Source organism: Coffea arabica, chromosome 10e, assembly GCF_036785885.1.
Source record: "Coffea arabica cultivar ET-39 chromosome 10e, Coffea Arabica ET-39 HiFi, whole genome shotgun sequence".
NCBI classification, from domain to species: Eukaryota; Viridiplantae; Streptophyta; class Magnoliopsida; order Gentianales; family Rubiaceae; genus Coffea; species Coffea arabica.
This window is the reverse complement of record NC_092328.1, coordinates 1055598-1081269: the sequence shown is the minus strand read 5'-3', so window position 1 is coordinate 1081269 and position 25672 is coordinate 1055598. Positions and strand designations below refer to the sequence as shown.

The window sequence follows — 25672 nt, the reverse complement described above, 5'->3', positions numbered from 1 at the left end:
GACGGTCCCCATCAAATTGGCGGTTGCCGCCCTACAGTATCCTACTAAGAACCGGGGATACGGTAGTAAGTATCGTGGCGGTCATTGGTCTTTTTGCTCAGCCTATATTCATCCATGGCCGGCAAGACTGCTGCTGCTGTCGACATGTTAGGATGAAATTACTTTCCTATATTCAATAAAAAAAATTACCCAAGTAAATTTAAAAGAAATTGTAGAACTGTGAGAGAGAGAGAGAGAGAGAGAGAGAGAAAAGAAACTATCATATGATGGGGTAGCCGTTGAAAGCTTGTTCTATATAACGAGGGCTTGCCTTAAAGAACTGATTCATGACTTGCCTTCTCTGAAATCCCAGCTAGACCACTTCTGGGTTCTGTAGATCTCTCTTCTTTAGTCCTTACAGATATTTTATCTTTCACATACAAGACCAAAAAAGAAATTCTTGGTTTTTTCTTTGTTATTGAATCGTTAGTGCCATGGTAAAGATCAAGTTTTGGGCACTGAGGAAGTCTGTCAGCTACTTTTTCAAGAGAATTTTAAGCTAGTTATATATATATATATATGCTCTAGATTATACATAAACGAAAGTATCTGTACATTCTTGTAATCCTTTTGCATTTGCATACACCGTTATTATCTGCTTGTCCTCTTGTTGTGAAGATTAGCTCTAGATTAACTTTTTTGATCTATAGATTTTAGGGCTATTGATCCGTGTTTATTTGAGATCATCCCTCAATATCTTCTTCAGCTTTAGATCCGTTCTCTTCTTAAGAAGCTCTCCCGAATCTTTGCTAATCATCTTCCATGGAGGCAATACTGTTGCATTCGTCCCCGGATCATCAACAACTTTCACCGTACAAATCCCACATCAAAGATACTACCCCCAAAAGAGGCACCAATCGTCCTCCTTTCATTTCAAGACAAATCTCTGAGAACTTCGCTCCGATAATAAACCTGCAAGATACTGGTCTTTTCCAGCATCCTCCGCCATTTCACCACCACCTTTCCTACTCCTACCCTCCATTTTCATTCCAACGACGACAACCACCCCTTCTCCCTCTCCCCATCTCCGCTACTACCAAACCAAATAACACTACAAATACTACTACCCAAGCCCCTCTAGCCAGAGGCCTCTCTTGCCCACCAACCAGCAGAAAGGCCAATAATAAGAATGTCAGAACTCGAGACTCATCTCTAACCCCCAAGAAATCCAAAACCATTCACAAAAAGGAACAGAATTTGAAACCATTGGGACCAGACCCCCAGAATCTTCCCAAAAGTGTTCCAAAGATTTTGACTTCATTATCCGGTGATATTACCGCTATTAGTGTTAGTAGTACTAATGAGTTTAGCTCTTTTGATGCCTTGAAAGATCAGGTCGACCAGTTCTCCGGATCTGTGGCGTTCAGTGCGATCTCTCCTCCACCAAGCAGCTTGCCTTTGCCCACTTTTTCATTGAGGCCTAAGCTCAGCTGCAACGCCGAGGCTGCAGGAATAGACGCCGGAGCAACAGACAATCTTCGGCGACTTCTTCGACTTCCTTAGTCCATAACCGTAGCCTTAAGAGTCAAATAGACTACTGAGGCGGTTATTCGGTGTTCGGATACAAAAAAAAGGTTGTAGAAAAGCTGTATGCTCTCTTTTTTGGATTGGACCCAGAGTTTCTTTTTGTTCTCCTCCTCTACCATGTCTCCCTTTCTTTTCTTTTTTCTTGTTTACTTTTTTCCCCCCTACATATGGCTTCTGTAATTTTGTGATCACCGCCTGTGTTTTTTGAGATGGGGTGCACAAGAAGCAAGCAAGACGCAAGGCCATAAATTAGGAGTTCATCAGGGTTGGTTGGTTGGTTGGTTGGTTTGTATTTCCTTTTGATTTTGTTGGGAAGTTTATGAATAATACAACTATAATGCAAGCTTGCTTACGTCCTATTTGTTCGCTTTGATTATGTGAAGTGGCTTTAGATTTGTGGTAGCTCAGTTTATTGTGTTTCACTTTTCCTGTTGGTTGCAATGGAAAAAAACATGGTGTGGAACCTCCCGTTGCTGCATTTGCTGCTACTATTTGGTTTTCTGTGAACCGTGAGAAACCACAAGTTGGAGAAACGCTAGAAAGAAGCCTGTCAAAACCAAAGCTGAAACCAAACTAAGACAATTTGTTCTGTCAAAAAAAAAAAAAAAAAACACTAAGACAATTTGCCGAATGGAGCAAGGCTTAATCTGTTTATATAACACTTCAACTAATCAAATCCGAAATCCAACAACCAATCTAAGGCAATTTGCTGAATCAAGCAGGGCTTAGTTTGTTTTTAACGAATAATCCATATATAATGGAGTAAATGAATTTCGAATTTAAATCCTCAAAAAAAAAAAAAAAATCGAATTTGGGCTTGCAGAAGAATTGTTCATTTCGGGGCATTCTGGACCAACGACGATGAGTACCTAGATCTGAAAAAAGTCTGACGCTGGGCGGCGGGGACCATCTGCTGCACGGACGATGTCGGGTTGGACTCAAAGCAATCGAATTTCATTATGGTCTAAACTTCCAGCGGCCCACCCAGCCTGGATTTTGTTTTTTCACTACCCTACAATAATCAACGCAAGTTTTTGTTCATGGAAAATGCTATATGTTCGCCTGGACAATTGAGCCCTTTGAGGCGCCATCCCCGACACAATAAACTAACGGCCCAATTACATTTTTTAAATTCTGTTTCTCAATTCGCAAAACTATTTCCCATATTTCAACGAAAAAACTATTTTAGTAATGTTTTATGAACTATAACAATGGATTTTACAGACAAAAACCTTAAAGTTTCCAATAATCTTTCACTCACTATGAACTCTCACTCGCTCCTTCGATCGTCAAATCACTTCGCTAGCGGTTGTCTTGGCACTCTCGAGCAGTTGCCGAAACAGTAAACTATGTCATCGTGTCATGGCAACCAATACTTTTAACTGTTCGTAGATTAATTCTAGATTTTGGCAAATAGAAAAGTAAGAAGAGATTAAGTATTGTAAATTGATACATTAGAAACTCCACTTGGTGTGAATCATACTTAAAAAAGTGTCATTGGCATGTCAAAAAGAATTAAGCCTGTAAAGAATCACAAAGGTGGAAAGATAACGCCGAGACCATTCAACTTGAGATGCACAAAACAAACTCAAATTCAAACCCTTTGTTCCACGCCCTAAATCCATTTTTCTCCTGATCAACAACGGCAGGCACTTCCGCTATCCTAATTGGGCAGAGGAAGCCCTAGATTAGCTCGAATCCATCTCAACTCTCATATCCCTATCTAACAACTTCTTCAACTCACCTTCCTCCAAAAGAAAAAGCTAGAATATCACCATTACAACAACAAATAACACCCAGGATCGGTGCAGCCTTAAGGAAACAATAAGGCGCCACCAGCTTGAAGGACATGCAGTTCTAGAGTTCCTGACCAATCTGTTGCAGATAGGAAGAGATGGTAGTTGATGGATAAAGGAACTTAGCTTGATCCTAACCCTTTTGTAACCGCCCAATCTTAAGTACCCAATCTACTGTTCAAGAAAGAACATGGAAAAATATTAAAAGATACCTCAGTTCCAACATGTTGAAGTCATCGTCATGTCATGAATTCTCTGTCTGTCTGCTTGCACAAACAGGGCATGTATAAAATATAGTCTGCCCTTCATCAGCAGATCTGATCTGTAGAAACAAAGTGAAATACATGACATTTATGATGTAGATTGGGTTAATATAGGTTTCACCTATCATAAACAAATTTCCAACTGTAGATGGATGAAGTTTTTCTTAATATACCTGTCGAGCAACGTAAGACATGCCCAAGTGTTGACAGGCTTTACATTTTGCGTTGTAATCCTGGTCAACAAGGTAAACAAACATGAACAAGTGCACATTAAGCTACCATACAATGCAGGATGTTTTATGGTTCATACTGTAGATACTGTAGACAGCACTCACCATTTGCTTTAGTTCTTTTTCTTCTTCAACTTCATCCAACGAGGATACGCCCAACTCCCTTCTAATATCCTGCAAAAACAATGGGTATTTGGGATCATGTGCAGCAGTAGCAATCAAAGGAAGAATAGTACTAGCTTTTAGATCAGTGTTTTAAAAGTCGATTGAAGTTAAAGGAACTTAGCATATCACCAGGTTAAGGAAAATTTTGTGTAATATCGAGACAAATCATATATTATCAACAATTCTCTACGTTTCAGCATGAAATGTTTTTATTTCACAAAGACATTTGATTCAAGTTTCTGTACTTTTAGTAAGCCTGTAATTGGACATTTGGATATATGATTATCATAAGAAAACAAAAGAAATCAAGCACAAGCCACAATTGAAACCAAATGCTGAATGATGCTATGTCTCAATCTGTTAGTTCTTCAAATGTTTGACATGCTGATTGGTTCTTTACCTTATCCAAGCACACTTCATTTTCGTTCAACTATTAGCAAAAACCAGCTGACTCAACAAATTTGCTATGTTCACGGCGACATGATGCTATCCTTTGCTACTTCCATATGCCAAGGCATTCCATCACAACAAAACCCTTTCATCCCCCACCCCTTCCTTCTCTTCCGGCCAAAAGAAAACAAAAATGGTATAGGAGAACAAACACTCCTAGTTCTGCCTCTAAGTTGCAATACTTGGGGGATATGACATGTGAACAAAAGGACTTAAATCAACAAAACAAAATAGACCAGATCTCACAATAGCAAGAATCAATTGATTGAAGTGGCAAAGAAAGAAGAATGACAGAAGATAAGAAAGGTAAAGTAAAAAGCTAAGTAGTTAAGCCAAACACAACACCATCCAGGAGGCCATATTAGCACTTATGAGCACCATTTCTTCTTATGTCATCCGGATTAGATTGAACTTCTCTTTAAACAAAAAGACTATGTTCTCTTGCAGCTAATGAATGGGAATTGAGAAATATATTGGGAGTATCAGAAAAAGTTATCCCGTAATCTGAAACAACTAAAACCTTAAAAAGAGTTAGAGGATTTCAACCAGTTAATGAAGATGCTCTGAGGAAGTAAGTATTATTGAGCTTTCTAATTCCAGCAACAACATGTTTCAGAAGAGAACAAAAGAAATCCTACCTCAGCAGTAAGAGTATAGCGAATCTCCCTTTTAGCGATATCTGGAAGTAGACAACCAAGAAAACCACACGTATAACAACAGAACACCTCATTACGAGCAAAAATTCACAAAAACAGAAACAAGAAAAGCAGAAAAAGGAAAACCCATCATAGGAATCAAAATCAATTGAAAAAAACAAACTTAAACTAGAAAAATACTTCCCAATAAAAAAAAAACAAAGATACCTTTGACACGTTTCTTGAATTTGCAGACGGGGCAGTGAGCGTACTTTGGAGAATTAAAACGCAGCATCGTTCCACACATTTCACAGAACATGAAATCCCGTTGCCGACACCCCATTATTACTGTTATTATTAATACTATTAATTAGCCCCGCAATTTTTACTAACAATTTCGGATTATTCCCACTTGGAGGCTTGGTGAAACAGTCTACTTCCTCTTCGAGAAGGCGGCACGGTGGCGCTGAGGAGGCAAAATCGGAGAGAGTTTCAACCAAAAACCCAAACCGGGGTTTTGCTATTTTCTGCGGGTTTGCGTCTCAAAATTTTGGCCAACTTTATTTTCGTAGTAAACCGGGGTAATATATTGGATTTTAATAGACTGACTCCAGTATCTATAGGCTGGGCCGCCCTGCCGGAGGTCCATATGTTGAATACGGCCCCAAAGGTGTAACTACGAAAATCTAATGTCTGTTGAAAAAAAAAAAGAAAATCTAAGGGTTCAGTTTTTTCCTTTTTCCTTTTTTTTTTTTTTTCCTTTGAGCAGCTATCGGCTCAGTTTAGAATACAATGGTAACCTTTTTAAGATTTGATAGCACTGAAAAAATTCATTGAAACAATCTAGAGACGAATGCTATAAGCTTTGCTTTTTTTTTTTTTTCCTAATCACAAGTCTTTTTTTTTTTATGGTAATAATGCAAGCGTTCCTCTTTGTTTCTAAAGATAAAAAATAAAAAAAAATCAAATGTTGGGCTCGTCATCAAAAGCATAGCAAGAAGCCAATCCTATAACAATGCTCGCAATGTAGTTTGCTCTGAAATAACTCCACGGCCCAGTTTAGGTTGCATTTTCCCCCAATCCGTTTACCACCTTCGGGCACCTGTCATGCGGGGAAGTGGTGGGCCATGGTGCGGAGGCGAGGGTGGCTGGGGTGCGGGGTGGAGTTTACCTGCCCCGTCCGTATTACTAATATAAATTTTTTTTAAAAATAAATACTATATATAATTTTAGACACATATTACATATCAATATTGTATATGCGTATTTGATTATTTTTAGATTATTTTAATTTTCTTAAAGTGTTTAAAAGAATATGATGATTATAAGTTTATATTTGCTATTAAAAATAGACAAATGAATTAAAAAAATCAAAGTGATTGATTTTACATAGAATATTTAGCTAAAAATGTAAAAAAGTGACCTACAACAATATTGTTATTGATGTATATATATATATATAAAATAATATCAAAATAAAAAATATAATTACACAACCATAGAGGCACTCGTGGAAGTATGGAGTGGGGCTGGAGATTAAAAAAAAAGTGAAAAACGGAGTAAGAGAGATTTTAGAGCACGGCAGGGGCCCGGGGATGGCATGGGGGGAGGGATCTCCCGCTCCACCCCGCCGGCCGCCGCCATCCCTATTTATGAGGGTTCATAAACACCATAAGTCTCCACCCATTACCGTATCACGTGAACTATATAATTTTTGGTTCAGCTGAACGGACAGCGGGACAAGTCACAGGGCACGGCCCCAGAAATTTTGTACTCACCAGTATTAATTTCCCGCTGGGTAAGGGGCTGGAAAACTCGCGTTACATTAGGTGTGGAACGTCCGATCCTTCCCAACAACTCGATCCTCCAAAACCAAATTAACACTGGTACAGTTATGACTTGCAATGTCTAACCCTCTCTGGAAAACTCCCTCCCTGCTTCTTCTGCTCTCCTGATTTCAAGAAAAGCCAGAAGTCCACGACCTAGTTATGTATGTCCGACGACAGCGTAATTTGCTAGTACCATCCAAAGAACTGGCAAGTGCCCCCATTTGTCTGACCTGCTGGGGAAGAATGCATGACACCTATGGTCCTGTGATGAAATATTGCAGTCCGATAGTCCTCGTTAATGACATATTGTCCTCGTTAAAAATGAATTTGATTGTCTAGATGCCATGAAGGGACCTCCAAATGATTGTCTAGCTGCACAGCCCTGCAAATGCTTTACACAGCCATTACTACAGTGACCCCTTAGTCGGTCGGCTAATGACATCCCAGGATTAGAATTGTTCCACGTTGTATGAAACAAATTTCCAAAATTAAATGACACCTAGTTTTCTGATCTTATTAATGCGATCCGTCCTTAACTCAACTAATGCACATGCAAATGTCCTGAACACTTTGCGAAAAGCAATAATAGAAGCTATGATTGATAACTACATCTCCACGGGAATTTGTGAATACAATCCATCAGCAGGAGGAGTCTAGCCGTCAGCAATCAATATTGAGCTCTTGACGGTTGACAGCCAGAATTGCCAGCGGGTTTGCTGGTAATGTCCTTGTCTACCCTTAAATTGGCCTCTGTAACAGAAACAAGAACTCTTCCGAGAAGTGAAGCTACTGGACTTCTTCATTTTTACGTAGTGAACAGGGTTCTGCAAAATAATTTATCCTTGACACGATATTTCTACATTTCTATCTTGTTAAGACCGTGGATAATTTTCTGACGCATATTGATTGAACTCCGCCACATGATTTCTTGGTCCTATGTTTAAATAGTCAACGCAAATATAATACTACGTAAATGGTATTCTAGCATTAATTGGGTTGGTTGGTCCAGAACGAGAGCCACAAAAGAAAACGCAAGTCTTGCACTACCAAGACAGGACTCACTGATGAAAGCAAGAAGGTGGTTGTCCTGAATAATGTACTATATGAATATTACATGCGATTTAAGAATCCTGACCACAAGAAGCACTGGAATTCAAATCACAGTTGGGAAAACTAGTTTGTGGTTGGCCAACCATATAGACAATCATTTATTGGCGGGAAAAGACGGTCCACTTTCCCCGAGTTCTCCGTGATACAAATTTCTGCCTTCCCGTGTCTGCATTCTTGGAGTTCTCAGCACAAAATCTTTGTCTTCTCCTAAGGGAGATTTTTGGTAACGGGTATGGGAGAGGTTGAACTTTTTACCGAGCAGAATTTTGAGCAAAATGCTCAAGCAGGAAAGGTTCAGACAGTAATGGACTCAAGTTCACAAAAGAAAAAGGTTGTTTCAGTTTTAGGGCTGTTTGCTGCAGCAGATAAAATCGACTACATTTTGATGTTCTTTGGAAGCACCGGAGCATGCTTGCATGGGGCTGCACTTCCTGCTTTCTTTGTATTGTTCGGCCGTATGATTGACTCTTTAGGACATCTTTCTTCTAATCCTCATCAAATGGCTTCAGTGGTTTCCAAGGTACGTTTTTCATGACCTTCTAGCTTCAAGTGCTTTACTCCTGTTTCTTTCAGTCATGTGCAACAATTTGTTTAAGGTTTTCTTTTCCATTGTCTAAGATGAATTTCAGAGTTTTATAAGGACACCACACCAGGTAGGTGGGGTAGCTTTTATGAGTATAGTACTCCGGCATTCAACTCAGCTTTTAACCCATGGCTACTACTGGAACCAGATTATCAATTGGTGGTACAAGTGTGTTGAAGTTCTTCGGTTGAATGTGCTAATGACACTGCTGAATTAGCTGTTAGTTAATTTATTTGCTTCATCAATCAATATAACATTGAATTTCCAGAGAATGCTTGCCTTTAGATAAAGAATGAATTGGACTAGAAACTGCTGTACGAATCAAATGTTCAGTATGTGGTCTTACACTTGATGATGGCCTTCTTAAAACTTCATGATCTGCAGTTCCATGTTTTAAGCACGGCTTCATCTCTTGCAGTATGCAGTGTACTTGGTTTATCTTGGCTTAGTTATTCTGATGTCAGCATGGATTGGTACGTCTTTTTCTTCCTTGCTTAATTTCTATTCTATGCTAATCAAGTAAGTTTTTCCAATAAAGTTAAAGTTTCCAATTTCCTTTATGGTTCCCAGGAGTTGCATGTTGGGCACAAACCGGGGAAAGGCAAACAACCCGTTTGCGATTGAAGTATCTCCAGTCAATCCTGAAGAAGAATATTAGTTTTTTTGACACTGAAGCCATGGACAAAAATTTAACTTTTCACATCTCAAGTGATGCCATACTGGTGCAAGATGCTATAGGTGACAAGGTAAATGAGGAAACCAATGAGGACAGTGTTCATAACCATTCATTGTAAATCTTTACTAGACAGCTAACAGGTCAAAGTCTGTGTTTGTGCAGATAGGACACAGTTTGCGTTATCTTTCTCAATTTTTTGTGGGGTTCGCCATTGGATTCATTTCAGTATGGCAGCTTACCCTACTCACCTTAGCTGTTGTTCCACTTATAGCTATTGCAGGAGGAGCTTATACGCTGATTATGTCCACCATCTCCCAAAAGGGTGAGGCTGCTTATGCTGAAGCTGGAAAGATAGCAGAAGAGGTGAGTTACAGCTTAAAAGCATTTCCTGCTCTCTGCTCAACAGTGACATCCAAACAGAATGCTGCTAGCAGTATTCAACACGCTACTGTCCTACATATTTGGGTGTAGAAATAGTTCATTATCTTGCACATTTGTATGGTACATAGAAGTAAAGGAAAGCAGAGAGTGATACTTTTCGGTAGCCTCCTTTGGACTTTCTTATCCTTCGATCTACACCATTTGTCAAGCAAAATTCTGCTCCAATCTGATAATACTGCAATTTCAATCAGGCAGTTCCACGCTTGAAAACTATCTATAAAATTGTGTCCTCAATCCATGATTTCCCTAGTTGACCTTTTATTCATGCTAATTGGGGTTTCATTCGGCTCGGTCAGGTCATTTCACAGGTTCGTACTGTATACTCATTTGTGGGAGAGGAAAAAGCAGCTAAAGCATACTCCATATCACTTAATAAGGCCCTCAGACTGGGGAAGAAGATTGGCATTGCCAAAGGAGTTGGTGTTGGGTTTACATATGGGCTTCTGCTTTGTGCCTGGGCATTGCTTCTGTGGTATGCTAGCATACTTGTCAGGCATCGGGACACGAATGGCGGGAAAGCATTCACGACCATCCTCAATGTGCTCTTCAGTGGATTGTAAGCCTAGTAGAAGAAAGTGCACACGTCTATCCAGTTTGTACATCCTATTAATCGTGTTATCATTTCTCAATCTGTCTTTGCAGTGCTCTTGGTCAGGCTGCTCCAAATCTTGCTAGCATCGCCAAAGGGCGTGCAGCTGTCACTAATATCTTGAGCATGATCGAAGATGATATCGACCAACACAATAGGTCTGATGAGGGCAAAGCATTGCCAGGCGTCAATGGAGAAATCGAATTCACTGAGGTCTATTTTTCTTACCCAGCTAGACCTACTATGATCTTTGAAAATCTCAGCTTTTTAGTATCTGCCGGACAAACAATTGCAGTTGTTGGTCCAAGTGGTTCAGGAAAAAGCACCATCATCTCCCTAGTTCAACGCTTCTACGAGCCTATTTCAGGTATTTAAAGCTATTCTAGGAGAATCAATTTCCTTGAAAGCCAAAATCACACTTCGACTTTTTGATTCAGTTATAACTTTTTTAAACCAATGGACATTAATTAGGACGAATATTGTTGGATGGCCATGACCTGAAGGATCTCAAATTAAATTGGTTGAGAGAACAGATGGGATTAGTTAGTCAAGAACCAGCATTGTTCGGCACAACTATAGCTGAGAACATTTTGTTCGGTAAAGAAGGTGCTAATATGGATCAAGTAATTGAAGCTGCAGTAGCTGCAAATGCGCATTCTTTTGTACAGGGACTCCCAGACGGTTACCAATCTCAGGTAGATTGCAAAACTAGAAATTTTAACCTAGAATAAAACGAGGTGCTATAAGATTGTAGGATATAAGTGCACACTGTATATGATCAGAATCACTCTACACATGATCCTTGGAGTTCATTGAATTAGGCATATTTATATACCACAAAGGCCAAATTTGATATATGTTGACTTCTATAGGATATAAATTTTTCATAGATTTGAAACCATTATGGTTTCATTCAAGTAACCCTTGACCTTGCCAGTCTTTGCAAGTTCTGTAACATTCTGTTGACTGTAGGTGGGAGAAGGGGGCACTCAGCTCTCTGGAGGACAAAAACAGAGAATTGCCATTGCAAGAGCAGTATTAAGAAACCCAAAGATATTACTTCTGGATGAGGCAACAAGTGCCCTTGATGCAGAATCTGAGATGATTGTTCAGCAGGCACTGGATACAGTCATGTTTGGCCGGACAACCATTATTGTTGCGCACAGGTTATCTACAATTCGAGATGCTGATAAGATAATTGTCCTAAGACATGGTCAAGTTGCCGAAATGGGTTCTCATGAAGAACTGATGTCCAGCGGAGGAGATTATGCATCACTGGTGAGCTTGCAAGTGTCAGAACACTCAAAAGATCTAAGCGCCGAAGATCCAGTGAAAACTTCAGCGTCTTCTAGCTTTAGAGAAGACCCCAAAGTTACTAACCATCAGGAGGAGTCTAAGGATATTACCGCAGGAGATTTGCATTCAAACAGAGAAGGCAGAAAACTACAAGACTTGAATTCCTCTCCATCAATATGGCAATTGATCAAACTAAATGCACCAGAATGGCCATATGCTGTATTTGGATCAATTGGTGCAGCACTGGCCGGTATGGAAGCTCCTCTATTTGCACTTGGAATCACTTATATCTTGACTGCTTTCTATGCTCAGGATGATACCCGAATTACACAAGAAGTTCACCGCGTTTCACTCATATTTCTGGGAATAGCTCTTCTAAACATCCCCATATATCTGTTGCAACACTATTTCTACACGTTGATGGGGGAGCGTCTCACTACTCGAGTGCGCCTGCGAATGTTCTCAGGTTCTTTTCGATTCTGATAAGATGATATTCCTGTATATTTTAACTAGGCTTCACATTTATTAGTTCTGAATTTCAGCTATCTTGTCCAATGAGATTGGCTGGTTTGATATGGATGAAAATAGTACTGGCTCACTCGTGTCAAAGTTAGCAGCAGATGCAACATTAGTACGGAGTGCACTAGCTGACCGGCTATCAACAGTCGTCCAAAATGTAGCACTTACAGTGACTTCATTTGTAATTGCATTTACCCTGAGTTGGCGCATTGCAGCAGTTATCATCGCCACATTTCCTCTACTGATTGGAGCTTCCATTGCTGAGGTAATAACTCTTTAGACGATCTTCCCCTTGTAATATGCTTTCACTCCATCAACCATGTATTTGCAATGCATATTCAATCATATCATGAAGTCGCAAAGATTAGTACATGTAAAAATTCTGGGTCTTAAATTCATATTCTTCTCTTTAGCAACAATTTCTGAAAGGATTTGGAGGTAACTATGCCGCTGCTTACTATCGAGCTACTGCCTTAGCCCGTGAAGCAATTGTAAACATACGTACTGTTGCTGCATTTGGTGCTGAAGAGCGGATATCAATCCAATTTATATCTGAGTTGAGTGGACCAAACAGGCAAGCTCTTCTGCGCGGCCATATATCAGGTCTTGGTTATGGATTGACTCAGTTATTTGCGTTTTGCTCATATGCTCTTGGCCTTTGGTATGCATCTGTTCTAATTGAACAGAAGAGCTCAAACTTTGGTGATATTATCAAGTCTTTCATGGTTTTGCTTGTCACTGCCTTTGCAGTGGCAGAGACACTTGCTCTGGCACCTGACATTGTAAAGGGATCACAAGCACTTGGTTCAGTTTTTAATATTCTTCACAGGAAGACAGCAATAAACTCTGATGATCCCACTGCAAGAATAGCATCAAAAATCAGAGGAGATATTGAGTTCAGGAATATCAACTTTCAGTACCCAGCAAGGCCTCGTATTACTATATTCGAGAACTTGAATCTGAAAATAACAGCAGGGAGGAGTTTGGCAGTAGTGGGTCAAAGTGGTTCAGGAAAGAGTACTGTAATTTCTCTAGTAATGAGATTTTATGATCCTACATCAGGCACGGTACTGATAGACGGATTTGACATCAAGAGTTATAACTTGAAATCTTTAAGACTAAGTATTGGTCTAGTGCAGCAAGAGCCAGTACTATTTTCTACTACCATATATGAGAACATTAGATATGGCAATGAAATGGCATCAGAAATTGAGATAATGAAAGCTGCCAAAGCGGCAAATGCTCACGGATTCGTCAGCAGGATGCCTAATGGGTACCATACTCATGTTGGTGAAAAAGGGGTGCAATTATCAGGTGGGCAGAAGCAGAGGGTGGCAATTGCTAGAGCAATACTAAAAGATCCATCAATCCTTCTTTTGGATGAAGCAACTAGTGCTTTGGATGCAGCAGCTGAAATGCAGGTTCAAGAAGCTCTTGATAAGCTAATGGAAGGAAGGACAACAATTTTAGTTGCACATAGATTGTCCACAATACATGAGGCTGACAATATTGCAGTTTTGCAACATGGCAAAGTGGTGGAAATTGGCAGCCATAAGCAGCTCATAAGCAGACCTGAAGGCATCTATTCTCAGTTAGTTAGCCTACAGCAGGAAAAAGGGGCACAAATCCCTGCAGCACAATAGCTTGTGGATGAAACAACATGACATATCCACTAAAGTCAACAAAAAATTAGACTACTTTAGATGCTCAATGAACCAAGTTTCATAGAAAATGATTTCTCAGGAGCTTTTTTTTTTTTTTTTTTTTCTATTTTTGAGTAAACTTTGTTTATCAGATTTCATTTTACACGTGGTTATACAAGTATATATTTTGTATATGCTGTCTTCTTTTCTTTATTGTAAAAGTATTTTGTAAGGTTTTTGAAATTGTCAAAGATTACAGTTCTCGAATCAAAGAACTTGTTATTTAGATATAGAAGAGGAACATCTATACATACAGCAAAGTACAACACCATGATCACCTTGGAATTAAACTTCAAGTTAGAATTGATTTCGAATCTTAGGAGACCATCTGGCATCTAGCATGGTTTATTCTTCTTGCTCTAGTATTATTCCATGTTGGACCTCCTTGGATTACAAAACGAAACATGCTTGTCAAAATGAAGAAATTATTAAGGCAGCAAGTGAACAAATTTTAGCATGGTTTGTGACCCTAGTTGAAGCTCATATTGTATTGATCACGTTAACCGATTCTAGCCTTCTGAAGCTGGTTCAAGAAACTAGATTTGCACCTATGAGCCATCAATTTAGCCAGGGACACTTATGATCATTGGGTTTTGCTGCCTTTTTTTTTTTTTTTGGAGGGGGGAGGGGGGGGGGGGGGGTTGGGTTTCTCGAGTAAGTTCTCGGGAGTATTAAAAGTTCTTGCAGCCCATTTTAAGAAATACACAAAATGAGGCTTCTTCACAATTTTCCTTGTCACTCCTCCCTACGGAACGTCATTTTGTTGCTCTTAGCCCATTTTTTCCCAGGTTTATGAAGTGGAGTGGCACGACTTACTTATTTTAACGAACATGGTCCATTGGGTGATTTCATAATACTTTGTCCTTTAACCAAATACCGTTTTCCCTTCTATCTATCCTTCATCCATCATCCCACAAAAATTGTTGGAATTTATAATTCATTAATTGAAGGTGTGAACCAATTAAGATAATAGAATACATATTTAATATTCCCAGAGAGAAATGAGAGTCGTTATTTTAAACAAATCCTGCTGTTACAACTCAAATTAAAAGCCAAATAATTTTTCAAAAAAAAAAAATCCCTCGCAAGTCTGAATAAAATCTTGCCCGATTTAAGAAGGGATAAGTTTTAGAATTCAGCGTTTTGCCACTTCAAACTTCAGCTCAAGTTCGGCGCTACGATTCTTTTTGGGCTTTCGATACGAAACAGTAAAGCCCCCAAGTCCTCCAGACGAGTCTAGACTCCACATGGAACGATAAGTTTATCATCATTTAAGACACTTTTTTCATCTAACAGAACCACACCACCACGCCAAAGTGGGGAGAGGAAGAGGCTGCCTTCCCTGAATAAAGTCATCTTCTGTGGGCACTGCAACAATTTTATGGAAAAAAAAATCTTTGATCTTTCATATCCTTAAAACTTTGTTATCCTGGAAGCTTTGGGGATCAGACAATTAAATTCCGGCCACCGAGATTTAAGAATTGCAGTCATATTATAAATAGTACTCGGTCATCAAAAACGGATCAAATAAATAAAATTTTTTTTACTAATGATGCCATATGACGATTAACAAGTCAAGAGCAACTTCTACATACACGGGAAGAAGAAAATGGACATCAGTTCAAACAACCAAACAAGAGGAAAAAGAAGGGGGCGGAAGGTTGGGAAGGGAACAAAGCAATTAAAATTATAAAGGAAAAAAGGAGAGGGAAAAAGTATGGAAAATGAAAATCTACAGAAAACTAAGTTATGGACTTGTTACATTGTAAGTGTGTATACTATGTGCAAAACAGAAGACAAGCAGCCGCAACCACAATGACCATCAGTTCCATCCAACCATCTTCATGAAAGGAATGGTCAAACACCAAGCGTCAAATTCTGACGGAATCATATTTCTCACCCATTGCACCACCTTTTTGTTTCTGAAATTCAATATACCGTAACGTGCAGGCAAAGAAAGCATCCGAAGCTGGATCTGGTGTCGCTGTATCACTCTGCATCTCAGTTTTTATTAATTCTATAAGATCCTGAATTGCTGCACTTGTTACCTGGGGGTTCCCCTTTTCGAAAAAATAAAGATACCTGAAACATCACAGGAGGAAATTTAGTCGCCCATTCAGCATCGAAGTGTAAATTTCTTGTTTTTTTTGTGTGTAAATGACATGGTTCATCACCAATGCACCAACGCACTTATTCAGTATTTCAACAAAGAGTGTAACTGGTCCACCAGTGCCCCTTGTAACGTTGGCCATTTGTTGTGCAGCATTTGCAATCCTGAGAGATCGCTTGAGGCAAAGTAAAACCCTATCATCAAGAGAACACCGGCACATCATGTCCAATTATGCCTAAAAATCAATTTAAACCTGGTACACACTGGAATATTTTAGAAAATTTTGGAACGGGAAAAAATAACAAGAGCATGATCCAGTTACACTATCTTGGTATGCACATGACAACTTAAAAACAAAGAAATATTAGTCCACAGCAGGCACCTTTCCCCATCCTTGATTCCATCTTGATCATCAACCCAAAAGAGGTGTGAACAGGCATAAACTGCCCGACACTGATCAGGTTTCTTCAAAAGCTTTGCTGAATACTGAAAAAAAAAATATATCATTAGGCCAGGATTTACAGCTACCAGTTCACAAACAAATTATTGTCTACATTGATCCTACCCCAGTGGCCTTGTGTGTTAGAGTATCCCTATTCTCCACACCAAATGCATTCATCCTCTGAAGAGTCCCAATAATTAGGTGTATAGAAGTCACCTGGGCTTTAGAATCCTTTCACCAAATAGCAAGAATACATGTTAAAACCAAACTTTGATAGGCAACCTGATCACAGACATTTGGCTGAGATATTTGCTCGACTACACAAGAAGAAAACAATAACCGAGCAGTTACCGCAACTTCTTCCTCGTATAATACAAATGCTTGTGTGAAAAATTCATAAGCAACTGGCTCAAGATCACAGTCATTGGCAGCCTGGGGACATGTAGAAAAGACCAAAACAAAGGATATATCCAGTATCAATAATTGTTAGAGAGCAAACTAAAAACAAAAAGATTCTTCTAAGCTAGCTATGTCTTAAAGGGGCTTATATAGAGTAACATCCTGAACTTGAGTAAAATTTTCCTAAGGTCAAATTAATACAGGTTGCACAAGAGCATTTAAATCTAAGGCACGATACATAGCATGGGATATTTTCTTTTATACCCAATTGTACGCGAACACTCGATAAAAGCCTGTACCAATTGTATTATTATTACTGCTTCAATATATTGAGAAATATTGCAATCCAAAATCAGGGATCCTCATTCTACGTTCCTCTAGACCTGAACCTTAGTCAATGACACAAAAAGCCTTTCCTCCAACCTGTAAAATCACTCAGATGGTAACTCAGTACTTTGGCACTAGTACTGCCTTGAGAAAAAATTGGTAATACAAGAATTACCATACCACAATTCAAAGCATTTGTAGTTCATTTTGTCTAGCAATAATATTTATTAGTCCTTGTACAATATCAACTTCCAACAAAGTTTTCTCAACTAATCTTCCACAGCCTAAACATAGTCAAAGCTTTACCTCAGCACACTGTAAGTACAATCTCAATGCCAGTTCAGGAGACGGAACATTTGAGAGTGCCTCAATTATCTGCAATGTAATACAAATTGTAATTGACACTCAGAAAAGAAATCAATAATTGATTTGACAAAATAGATGAGGCTAACTCGTCATCTTACCAAATATAAAAAAAAATAAAAACTTATAATACAGTTATCTGATACCATTTTGACACATTAACTGGGCTACACATTAAATGAACCCTCAAATTGCAGACAAACAAAATAAGAACAAGATTGAGATGCAGCTATAGACCAGTCTGCAACAAAAATCTTGACCACATTTGCATAAATGACTAAAAACTTGGGCTAAAAAGATCTCAAAATAAAGCAATCTAAAACGATAATACTTTGTCAACACCCATAAGGAATTTAGCGAAAGCACAATCTGTTGACCAATGTATCATATTATGTAACACAAATATGAACAAATATCCCCAATTAGATGACAATGAAGACCAGTTTCAGTACAAAGTTAGAAATCATCATAGATGACTTAAGCAAGATTACCTGATTCAGGAGCTGAAATATTTTCCTTGGAGTTGCTGGGACCTCTTCTCCAGCAACTTCTCCATCTAGTCCTTGCAATCGCCTAACCAACTAAACCAACAAAAGTACATAAAAATTTAGCTTGAATCTGCACCACTCTATCCTGAGAAACAGTGAAATATCTTAAAGGTTATAATAAAACACCTTTTTATTAAGAAATAGTACAAAATCTGTGGAATTCACATTGCAAAATAAATAAATAAATAGGTAAAACTGAAGGATGTATGTTGATGCAAGAAGATTATAGCAAACCAGAGAACTTAAGCTTACCCAAAAAAGAGCTTCCATATTTTTGCAGTAATATGTGTGCACAAGTGTAGCTGCAACTCTATGTAACATGTGCATGCTAGTTCTACAAAAGGAAATTGCACGTCCTAATGGCTTTTTTTTTTCTAATTATCATGAAAATCCATAAGCTTTCCGACTAGCTAATTAGAACTCAAGTTATACTATAACATTATTGATGGTCAATAAACCAATTAAGATGTTCAAAGAAGAAGCGTGATCTATCATGCATCGATTAATTTCCCTAATTATATTATGAAATTAATGGAAGCCACGTTCAGATTTTGGCTGATATATAAGTATAAAATATAGGGAACAAGATATCGTGCCTTTTTCCTAGCCACTGATGCTGATACATGCAAGTCCATACTAAGCATGTTACTGGCTGTGACTTTAAGCAACAGTTCAAGTTCAGGGGAAACCAACATATCTCAATTTCAGCCCAGCTTCAGAATATTGTGTTTATGAAAGCACATCAAGAAGCTCCTCAAAGAGGTGCTAACACATTTTCCAGATCCACGATTTCTGAACTAAGTTTTGATACAAAATTCAGCTATCCTGAATCCAAATATATTCAGCATTCACAAACAAGTCCCCAATCCACAAAAGAACTAACCTTGAGGGCAGAAAAAACAAGAGGTGGAACTGTAAAAGGCAAGCGCTTTGGACCTCCAGCCATGATATGCTTTCTCACGGTACATATTATCTGACAAAGGTTTAAAAAGAATAAAGAGAGGAGGAGGAAATTCCAAATGAGCAGGAAAAGCAGAAGAATAACTGAATCTGACAAAGTAAAATAGACATAATCCAAACTGAAACAGCATTGAAGTATAACTAATTAAGTAGGAAACAGGTGTAAACAAATGTTTATCATATGTACAATCTGTGAAAAAAACCATGACCATCATAATGTAAGAGCAAAACGTTTTCTAAAGAAACAGCTGAAGTAGATGAAATAAGAAGCCAATTTCCCAGTCATCTCAATAGCCCACCCCCAGAGAGAGAGGCAGATGGAGAGAGAGTGGAGGAGCATGAGGCTGACACTCTTTTGACCATCAAGACACTATTAAAGCCCTTTTGGGAGCACAATGCCTTTTGGAGATACATCTCACATTCAGATAACCAAATTCAAGCTTCATCAGTCTATGCTTGACCTACTAATGCTACAAATGCTTATAACGTACAACCAGATTTGCCATAAACTCTTTCACAATGGAAGTTAATTTGGTTCAGGCACCATAATCCCAAACGACCTCTTAGTTACGAGTCAGAAAATTAGGAGTTTACAATTACTATTTATCCATTCAAGTATCATCAATTGGAGAAAAAAGAACAGCTCAACTTAAGGAAAGCAATTAATCAAATTCTCAGTGTCGCACCTGTAACATCTCCTCTGGGTCATCATTATATAGCATATGTACAAGTCGAGCCACAGAATTCTGCTCCTCCTTGAAATCCTCCTCGTCGAGCTATTTTCAAACCATAATAAATGAAGTCAACTGAAGAATAAAGGATACACACGACAGAGAGAAACAAAGTCAACAAGTCCTGAATATTCTTGTGTTAGTCTCTCAGGCTCTTTGGGACAAATCTCAATGAAACCCTCAAAATAAAAATGATACAGATTAGCCCCCTGAATTTTATGATTATACTGGGGCAGCTTCTGAAACACCCTCCAGCTTTGGAGATAGAGACAGAGAGGCTAATTAGGCTGGCAATGAAAGGGGCTGGTGCAGATGCTAAAGTAACATAAACTCAGGTATTGAGCTTAAACCACTAACAAGAGATGTAGTTGAAGAGTTGCATGGTACAGTATGAAGTTTAGGAAGCAAGTACATCCTGTTGAACTTAAAACAATTATAGAGAGACTTCTTATGAAAATCAGGGCACTTATCCAGAGAAAAATGTAAACAAACCATTGACAAGTACAGGGAAGAACTACTGACAAAAATTATATCTATTGATCCCCACTTATGAAGTTAAAAAAAACTGAATGTAATCTAAAGTTCCATGTACCTCATCAGCTAAAGTACCATCTATATCCTTGATAAGCCCTTTTATCAACTCAAACAAAACATCAACCTGCATCCAATGGAAATATTTTAGGTTCATATGAAAATAGACAACCTAAAATTAAGAAGCCTTACCTTCTCAGCAGTCGAGACACACGTGTTGTACTTCATAATACTTTGGATAAGAACCATGGCCATGATTTTATTAGTCCCAGCATCAAGATGATCCATGACATGCGGATAATTGGAAAGAGTGAGAGCTGTGTCAATATCATTGTATTTCTCTAACGGTGCAGTTAAAAGCGCAACTACTTGCTTTGTCGCCTTATTATCTTCGAGCTTTGGGCTCCCAGAAAGTTTCTTGACACATGCTCCCTGTCAATCATGAAAAGCATAGACAGAACCAAATAAAAATCCCCCTTTTTATTCAATCAGTTTGCCACAAACCCGATGCCCACCCTCCCCCAGAACCTCTATGCTTGTCAAACATGTTTGTGAGAGTGACGGCACGTGTCTGCTTGTAGGCACATGCATGAACAAGCGTGAGCCTTGCGCAGACATCCTAGCAACATTTGATTATATATTACAGTGTTTATACTACTAAAGCAATTTAGTGATACAAATTAACCTCGCGGCAAACAAATTTTACTAACCCAACAAGCTGACAGTTGCCACATGGCTACCTGGAATAATCTCGGTCACTTCTTTACCTCAAGTTGAATGTAGTATACAAAATTAATGTTGCCCAAATTGTTCTCTTTCCTAAGTCATTTAGCACACAAATTCACCAAAAACATTTTGTTACTGTTCCTACTGGAAAAGAGACTAACCAGAACTTGATCTACATAGTCAAGACGATCCGAATGAACTCTGAGAGCAAATGTCAGAAGGGAGACATACAAGGAAATGGCCCCAACAACTGGCATTTCCACCTGTGCTTCAATCACCTGATACCAATTGACCAGTCAAAAAGAAGCAAAATTCATGAGTGCCATACAGTTTTCGCTCCTTGAAAAGACTATTAACATGATCAACAGTAAACTCGTTTCAAGGCTATATACCGCTATAAATGCCAAGACTTTCTAATCATATAAACCATTATGCTATTAGCAAGATGTTTAAGTAGGAATCACAATAGTCTATTCTAAATCTCATCCTCTGTGGGTGCAACAAGACAATCAAGTTGGATATTAGAATTGCAATAATCAGACAAAGTCAAAGTCATACCTTGCCAATGGCATTGCTTAACTTGGCAAATGCTTCTACTTGTAGGAATTCAGGTAAAACCTGGATATATTAAGGGAACTGATCAATGGGATTCAAAGCCAAGAACAGTAAATAAAGAAAATCAGTTACTTACTTCTGCACTAGAAGCAGCATAGTTTGACAATCTGTCCATCAGTTGTGATAACACTGTCTTAATGTCAACCGCAGGCTAACAATCAAAATTGTACCATATTAGTCGAAAGTACTCGAGGAACTACTAATTGCAACAAAACTTTGTCCACAATATTTTTAGTAAAGATATAATCAATGAGCCTTTTGTGCTATGAATGAACAATATCTTTTCAGAAGTTAAGAGCCATAAATCTAAAAACTAGTGTTCCTATCCATAAGTGAGCTCATACATATTCTTCAGAAGCAGCCTGATAAGGACTAAATCACTTTTTACATCCATTCAGAACAGTAAATGTAGAGAACTAAAATGTCTGGAAAGTGAAATACAGGCACAAGAAAGTTTCAAAAGCAGAAGTCTCAGGTCATATGCAAACGCACTACATACATCAAGTCCCCTGTGGGAAAAGGCAAATGGAAACCCTATATAAAAGCCAATGGAGAAGGTCAAAACCTAATCCTTCCCTAAAAGTAGTAATAGCTCGACAAGAAGGTCTGATATCACTTAAAGACCTATGGCACCAATAGCAAGATTTTTTAAGAAAAGTGCCCCTAGCATACATAGATGGGGCTGAGAAAGTATTTCAATAGGAAAAGACTAGTCACTCACTTGAAGTTGGGGAAATGCACCCAATAATGTCTCAAGAGTCTGTAGGTGATACTCATCTGGAAAGACCTGAATTATGCAGTCCATCAAATAATGCTGCGCAAGCTCATCTTTACAATTGACAACCTGTTAAGAAGTTTAATTGCACACATTAGAAAAAGTTTGTCTCAGTACCATAGTCTTAAATGTCATAAACAAAAACTACCTTCCATTAACTAGATGACAAACCTGTTCCAAGACCCTTGGGAGAACAGTATCTTTGTATATTTCGAGGTCAACACCCTCTATTTGACTGAGGACATGCAAATTCTTCCCAACCTACATTACAAAAGGTAAAGGTTGAATGCCTTCAAAAATGTTGTAAAAATTTGAAGAAGAAAACTCTTATTGCACAAGAATATTTGGTTACAAGATCACGAAGCTCGCTCCTTTCCTTGTCCAGTTTCTCTTTTACCCTGATAGGTCCCTGCAGAGTAGAAATCCCGAAAGAATGCCTCAACTCAGGATCACCAAAGCAAATGAATGTATCACAAGCACTATAACACCTGCATGGCCAAAACATGCCTTCAAGATTCATGTTCACATCCACGGCATGCAAGTATTTAGATGCCATGCATATGAAAAGGTAAAAGCCGAAGCAAAGGCAAAGCACCTGATGCTGCATTCGAACCCAAAGTTTATTCATCTCAGTAAAGTTTTGAAGCACAAAATCCACAGCATCCATGACGGTATCACCATCTCTGCATGAAGAACAACTGTATCACATCTTGGAAGCAAATCAAGTATAGCACCTACTGCTAATCAACAGAACATGCACGAATGGATGTTAAACAAATTGAGTAGTTTAAATGTTGAACATCATAAGCACGTAAAAAGTGAAATTTTTGGATTAATAAGATTTGATTAGAAGAGCACACAATTTTACTGATCTTTTCCCTCATCAATTCCTAATCCTTAACATAGACTCAGACAACTGTTCGGTGAATTAAAAAAAAAAAACTTGCCCAAAATTAATGTATCAAACTAAATAGAGATGGACATCCAAACTTCACAAGCATATTATCATGCTTGTCTCTGACGGCACATACAAGTACACATTTCTCAGTATGTATGCCATTTAAGTATTGTTGCCATCTGCAAGTCTGTCTAGGAACAGCACACAGCTGAAAGCACAAATAACTACTATAATTAAAACTGTCTAACAAGAACAGATAGCAGAGTGCTCAAACCCAACCAAATAAACTCAAAAGCCTTACTAACAAGAACAGATAGCTGAATGCTTATACCCAAGCAAATAAACACAAAAGCCTTACCCTTCATACTCAGAGCCAATATCTGGTAACTTATCTCGACTAATTTGAGCCAAATAACTCCTCAAAAAGAGCCCACGTATTGGATGCTGAACACTGCGGCACATTTCAACAAGGTCCTTAAGAACATCCTTTGCCGGAGCCTCCTTTGATTTGATGTAAACAGATCCTACTGTACACAAAAGATACCTGAGAGATTAAGAAAGTGAGCTCCATCATGCCCTTGGATAGTCAAATAGTGAAAACGCCAAATCATGTTTAAGAACATTAAATACACAAAAGGAGAAAAAAGAAAGAATAAATATCCAAAAACTATCTCCCCAGATAAAATTTTAATGTAACTCTATTTCCAGAAAAAGCCAACCCTTCATCAGTCCAATGGTCAAAACTACGTCGCGATAAGTAAGCTAGCAGCTTATAACCAACTCAAGTGTAGGCAAGGTCTTGATTCTCTAGTAGTAATTGATGCGTGTTTTAAGATTTCCAATGAATGAATTCTCAAATGCCAGATTAATCCAGAATTTCAACTAGAGAAATTGGCACTTTTTTTGTATGATAACTCTGACAATATTAGCCACCTAGAATACTGCCTATCCAACAAGTGCCTGCATACAAGGATATCAGAAACAGTATAAAGTCAACCCATCTTTTTAAAATTTTTTACTAGCAAGGAAGGAGTGGGACTTAAAAAACGGGGAGGGGAAAGGGGGATTGGAACCAGGACCTCTAATTTCTGAAGCCTTAACACATATTACTTTTAAAAAATAAAAAATAAATTTTGGTAAAATTATGGGATTAAAGAACAGCAGAAGTATTTACAAGACAGAATGGAAATGAATGAGTTATAGTGCAGCAAATTTATTTAAAAAAAAAAAAATCCAGTTATTCTTAAACATGATAAAGAAAAGAAAAGTAAAAACATGATCAGAGAAAATCGCTGCAGGAAACTTACAGCCGAGGTAAAACATTCCCAGCATGTTGGACAAGTTCATAAAGGTCAAGGACGGAACAACCATGTCTCTCCTCATCCTTGAAGAACATTTCAAGCCTCCGTAATTCATCAAAAGCTCGCATATCTTTCGCATAAACAAAAATAACAAAACAAAATTTCAAATCCAAAGCTATGATTAGAATGAAATTTTCTTTTTTTTTTAAAAAAAAAAAAAAAAGGAAAGAGGCAATGAATCAATCAGAATAATGGAGAATTACAAAGCTCGTAGTATTTGTGAGGTGAAAGTCTGGAAGTTCGAAGCTCAGACAAAAGTTGCGCGGAATACTTAAGTGCTTCTCTCAGATTATTGGAGTCCTAATATCAAAAACAAATTGAATCGATGCCAATTACATGACCGCAAATTTGATTAAGGAAGTTAGGGTTATTAAAGTATATGATACATTATAGGAATTTACCACAGCACGATGCAGGTAAAAGGCGTTGTGTTGAATCCCGGCGATGCCTTCAGCTAGCCATTTCTCTTCGTCTTCGATTCCGTCAGCAATCATCATTTTTCTTCACTCCCTTTACCCCTCCACTCTCAGCTGATTCAGTTCCACCTCTGTTTCGAGAATTTCTTAGCTGGCTAGCTGAAACAAACCAACGACGCTTATTTGGTTTTTTTTTTTTAAAAAAAAATTACTCAAAAAATACCTGTAGCTTATTGTCATTATTGACAACTCATCGACCCGTATATCCCCCGACCCGGAAATAAATCCAAGTGTATAAACATTTACTATCCTTTTTTTTTTTTGGGGGTTGCTTGCCAGAAAAACTCTTAAACACAATCACAAATTTTATCAATCAGTTACTCTTTTAACACAATTTTGCCTTGCTCTTAAACGGTAACACTTCTTTTGTGATATACGGTTAGAAGATGTGGTTAGCCGAAAAATAAAAATATATACTTTCTCTAATCAACGAATAATCCAAACGCGCCGTTTGTTCCTTCACCACCAAGCAATTTTAACTATAGTAGGAAAAAAGACAGAGACGAAAATCCAATCATGGGTATATGCTGCAAAATAAAGAGCGAATGAACCACTTTCT

General features: G+C 38.3%; 3 protein-coding genes across 6 annotated transcripts; 1 reads left to right on the top strand and 2 right to left on the bottom strand.

The window, feature by feature from the left end:
* Positions 1–3140: 3140 nt before the first annotated feature.
* On the bottom strand, positions 3141–5675 carry LOC113712817 (uncharacterized). Its single transcript, XM_027236412.2, has 6 exons — positions 5334–5675; positions 5109–5149; positions 3961–4029; positions 3799–3858; positions 3575–3684; positions 3141–3441 (listed from the first exon to the last, which is right to left on the bottom strand). The coding sequence occupies exons 1-5, from the start codon at positions 5446–5448 to the stop codon at positions 3607–3609; spliced, it is 363 nt and encodes a 120-aa protein (XP_027092213.1). The 5' UTR covers positions 5449–5675; the 3' UTR covers positions 3141–3441; positions 3575–3606.
* A 2316-nt stretch (positions 5676–7991) lies between these two features.
* LOC113712394 (ABC transporter B family member 13) lies at positions 7992–13983 on the top strand. Of its 3 annotated transcripts, none has more exons than XM_027235797.2 (10): positions 7992–8564; positions 9046–9100; positions 9198–9373; positions 9466–9666; positions 10041–10300; positions 10387–10700; positions 10805–11028; positions 11306–12095; positions 12172–12413; positions 12562–13983. In XM_027235797.2, the coding sequence occupies exons 1-10, from the start codon at positions 8277–8279 to the stop codon at positions 13789–13791; spliced, it is 3780 nt and encodes a 1259-aa protein (XP_027091598.2). In that variant the 5' UTR covers positions 7992–8276; the 3' UTR covers positions 13792–13983. The 3 variants fall into 3 exon arrangements, with proteins under 3 accessions (XP_027091598.2, XP_071923930.1, XP_071923931.1); XM_072067829.1 differs by having other exon boundaries at positions 8456–8564; positions 9012–9100; XM_072067830.1 differs by lacking the exon at positions 7992–8564 and adding an exon at positions 8627–8846.
* A 1529-nt stretch (positions 13984–15512) lies between these two features.
* LOC113712282 (vacuolar protein sorting-associated protein 35B) lies at positions 15513–25250 on the bottom strand. Of its 2 annotated transcripts, XM_027235624.2 has the most exons (22): positions 25039–25250; positions 24841–24937; positions 24584–24707; positions 23635–23820; positions 22974–23061; positions 22731–22787; positions 22550–22639; positions 22325–22447; positions 21680–21754; positions 21547–21606; positions 21150–21266; positions 20455–20694; positions 20324–20389; positions 19687–19776; positions 18924–19013; positions 17984–18073; positions 17436–17504; positions 16755–16835; positions 16527–16634; positions 16344–16447; positions 16042–16155; positions 15513–15933 (listed from the first exon to the last, which is right to left on the bottom strand). In XM_027235624.2, the coding sequence occupies exons 1-22, from the start codon at positions 25132–25134 to the stop codon at positions 15723–15725; spliced, it is 2376 nt and encodes a 791-aa protein (XP_027091425.2). In that variant the 5' UTR covers positions 25135–25250; the 3' UTR covers positions 15513–15722. The 2 variants fall into 2 exon arrangements, with proteins under 2 accessions (XP_027091425.2, XP_027091426.1); XM_027235625.2 differs by lacking the exon at positions 15513–15933 and having other exon boundaries at positions 16048–16214.
* Positions 25251–25672: the final 422 nt, after the last annotated feature.